This window comes from Myotis davidii, unplaced genomic scaffold, assembly GCF_000327345.1.
Source record: "Myotis davidii unplaced genomic scaffold, ASM32734v1 scaffold666, whole genome shotgun sequence".
In the NCBI taxonomy this organism is placed as follows: Eukaryota; Metazoa; Chordata; class Mammalia; order Chiroptera; family Vespertilionidae; genus Myotis; species Myotis davidii.
The window spans coordinates 222,713-226,696 of record NW_006296629.1 but is presented as its reverse complement, the minus strand read 5'-3'; the positions used below and the strand labels follow the sequence as shown (position 1 = coordinate 226,696).

At 42.4% G+C, this 3,984-nt stretch overlaps 1 protein-coding gene across 1 annotated transcript; it reads right to left on the bottom strand.

Moving 5' to 3' along the window:
* Positions 1 to 2,775: 2,775 nt before the first annotated feature.
* Positions 2,776 to 3,723, bottom strand: LOC102764575 (olfactory receptor 10G2). The gene has a single exon (XM_006772393.1). The coding sequence runs from the start codon at positions 3,721 to 3,723 to the stop codon at positions 2,776 to 2,778; it is 948 nt and encodes a 315-aa protein (XP_006772456.1).
* Between the last annotated feature and the right edge of the window lie 261 nt (positions 3,724 to 3,984).

Below are 3,984 nucleotides of genomic sequence, written 5' to 3'. Positions count from 1 at the left end.
TTCAACTCCCACAGACAAAGAATCCGGGGAAGCCATCCTGCCCAGGGAAATACCGTGTGTTCCAGTCCAAAAATTCCTGTATCATTATTATTCTTAGTGAAATAAACAATCACAAAAAGGCAAATACTATATGATTCTACTTATATGAGGTACTTAAGAGTAATCAAAATCAGAGACAGAAAATACAATGGTGATTGCCAGGGGCTGGAGGAAGGGGAGAATGAGGAATATTATTTAATGAGCATAGAGTATCAGTTTTATAAGATGAAAGGACTTATGGGGATGGATGATGGTGATGGTTGCACAACAACATGAATGTATTAAGTACCACTGAATTGTACAGTTAAAAATGGTTAAGATGGCCTGGCCAGCATGGCTCAGTGGTTGAGCATTGACTTATGAACCAGGAGGTAATGGTTCAATTCTCAGTCAGGGCTGTGGGCTCGATCCCCAGTAGGGGGCATGCAGGAGGCAGCCAATCAATGACTTTCTCAACATTGATGTTTCTATCTCTCCCTCTCCCTTCCTCCCTGAAATCAGTAAAAATATATTTAAAAAATGTTTACGATGGCAATTGTTATGTGATGTGTATTTTACCACAATAAAAGAATTTGCAAAAAAAAAATTGGGCTCACATGAAATACACTGCTGAGTGGAAAAATTGTCAATAAATGAACACATTTACCTGGTCCTTCATTTTCTGGAAGGAGCTATCGATACTTGCTCTTAACACTGTCCTATACTTGAGTTCTCTGTTTCCAATTTCTTTTAAATGTTTTCTTGTTCCTCCAGGTAAGACCTGGACAGGTTACAGGGATAAGTCAAGGCTATTTACCTCATCCTGGCCTAGTTAGAAGGACATTGCATAATTGATTGATTGGCTCAATGAATGACTAGCTAGTTGGTGTCCAGATTTTTGATGATTGGCATTATGATAATTGACCAAAAGTTTTTCTGGATGCTTTGGATAATTCAAATGTAGTTCAAAAGACTTTCCTAGTACTGTTTTATTTTTTAAATTCTCACCTAAGGATATGTGTTTTTAAAAAATTGATTTTAGAGAGAGGAAGATGAAGAGGGAGAGAGAAAAACATGGATCAGTTGCCTCCTATACGTGCCCCAACTGGGCACAACTTAGGTATGTGCCCTGACATGGAATCAAAACCTCAATCTTTTGGTATATGGATGACACTCCAACCAAATGAGCCACCTGGCCAGGGCTTTCCTGGTGCTGCTTTAATTTTTTGAAAATTGTTGATTGAATGAAATATTAATTAGGGTGTGGTGAAGCTGCTATAACAAAGTAGTCCAACAACAAATCTCTGGATTAAAGAAATTAGAGGTTTATGTTTCTCTCACTTAAAATTGTGAGGAGAGTGTTCCAGCTTGGCAGATGACCCATCTCCACTTGGTTACAGAGTACCGCTAATGGATCAGGGTTCCTGTCATATGCCATTCCACCTCAGAGCAGGTAAAGAACACAGGAAAGTTTCTGGGCCAGTTTTGAGGGCCAGGTCTGGAAGTATCACATATACATAAACTCTCCTCATATTCATGTTGGGAGAACTTAGATATATAAATACCCTTGCCTGCAAGAGGGACTGGGAAAAGTCCAAAGTGGGGCAGCCACATTTTAGCTATAGATCTCTGACTAGGGAAGATGAAGAGAATGGATTTTGGTGGGCAATTAGCCATTTGTACCACAGTGCCTACAAGTAGATATTAGGGAAAAGGGGGCTACAACACAAACACTAATAAAACAATCTTTCTGGTCTCCAGGGACTCTGATCTAAACTACAGTACAGGCCAACCTATGATAAGTGCTGTTATAAAATTCAAAGGACTAGAGGAGTACAGGGAGAAAGTGATAAGTTCTGACTGGGAAAAATCAAAGAAAACTTGTAGGAATAAGAATTTTTCATGGGCCATGAACGAAGCACAAAACATCAATTTAACAATATGAGGAGTATTTCTGATATAGGAATATCTTAAGCAAAGGCTCAGAGGCCCCAAAGTAAGAAGAACGTTTAAAGAATGGCAGGTAAATTGATGGAGCCACTAGGAAAGAGAGATAAGGTGTGTTGGGATATGATTGTGGGGGACTTTGAATTCCAAGCTAAGAAGTCTGGCTTTATCTATATGCAGTGGAGAGGCAGTGAATATTCACAAAGAGGAAATGACACATTGAGTCCTATGTTTCAGAAAGGAAAATCTGGTAGCGGTATGGATGAGGATGGAGATAATAAAAAGATCACTTAGGAAGCCAGAGAGACATTCCTGAGACGGAGTGAACAGAAGTTGGTGAATTATTGCATGGAGGATAGAGAAGGCTGGAAGGAAACACAGACAATCCACAGAGATTCACACCAAGTGCTTGGAAGGATAACTTTGACCTAAGCAAAGCAATCCTGAATGCCTAGGGGCTTGGGAAATTAGGAATGAAGCAAATGGATGAAGAGGGATGGGTTGGCATTATGCTGGTTTCCCCTAAATTTGCCTGAAATAACCCCCTCTCCTCCTAGATAGAGCATTTATTCCTCATATTTATTTGTGTAGAATGTGCTTTCTTCTGAGAGATGGGTTAGAAAAATGTAAAACAATTCTGGCCAATATATTGAGGTTAAATATAGCACCAGAAGCTCTTCATAGCAGATTTACATTCAATTAAGCTGAAACTAACATCTATTTGTTGAATGTTTGCCACATACAGCAGTAGCTGAAAAGAGTGGTAGCAACGAAGATGGAGGTAGTTCCTGAGCCTTCGGTTACTTGTTTTCACTTGCAGCCCCCTCGACCTCCTGCTATTCTCTTCAGAGCAGACTTCACTTCCTGGTTCCTCAGTGTATAGATGAGGGGGTTCAGAAATGGAGTGATAACAGTGTAAAACACAGCCACTGCCCCATCCAGGGGACTCTTAGATCCAGCCCGAAGGTAAATGAAAATACAGGGGACATAGTAGACGGTAACCACAGTTAGATGGGAGCCACAGGTGGAGAAGGCCCGCCGTCGCCCATCAGCAGTGCGTATCTTCAGGATGGCATGGACTATGTTGGCATAGGAGAGCAGAATCAGCATGAAGCAACTGGCAGCCACTACCCCAATGTCCACAAAGGTCACAAGCTCATTGACAGTTGTGTCAGCACAGGCCAGTCTCAATACTGCAGGGATGTCACAGATAAAGTAATCCACCTGGTTGGGCCCACAGTAGGGCAGGCGGAAAGTCAAGGTGGCTTGGATAGATCCATGGATGGAGCCAGCCACCCAAGCTCCAGCCACAAGGATGGTGCATAACTTACCATTCATGAGCATGGGGTAGCGCAGAGGCTGGCATATTGCTAGGTACCTGTCATAGGCCATCAAGGTGTAGAGGAAGCACTGGGTGCTGCCCAGGAAATGAAAGGCATATAACTGAGCCACACAACCACCAAATGGGATGGCCTTGCTGCAGGGAGTGAAATTTAGAATAATTCGAGGAACAATGACTGAGGAGAGCCACATGTCCAGGAATGAGAGCACACCCAGAAGCACGTACATGGGGCGAGCATGGAGCTTTGGGTCAGCCCACACAGTGAGCAGAATGAGCAGGTTCCCCAGCTGAGTGAGGATGTAAATGATGAAGAAGACCAGGAAGAGGAGGATCCTCATATTTTGGGGGTGAGGTAAGCCCAGGAGAATGAAATCTGTGACCACGGTGTCCAGGGATGTGTTTTTGGTCTTTCTCATGTTCCTTCTGTATTCTGCTAAGATGAATGGTGAAGTCAGACAAGGGAAATACAACACAAGGAGGTGTAAGAATGCTTTTTTGTCTGATGACCAGAGTCTAGGACAGCCATGGGCAAACTACGGCCCGCTGGCCGGATCCAGCCCATTTGAAATGAATAAAACTAAAAAAACAACAAAAAACCTTACCCTTTTATGTAATAATGTTTACTTTGAATTTATAGTAGTTCACACAAACACTCCGTCCATGCTTTTGTTCCGGCC

What these genes read in the sequence shown, in the direction of transcription:
- LOC102764575 (XM_006772393.1), bottom strand. Translation starts at nt 3,723, where the DNA reads ATGAGAAAGACCAAAAACACATCCCTGGACACCGTGGTCACAGATTTC.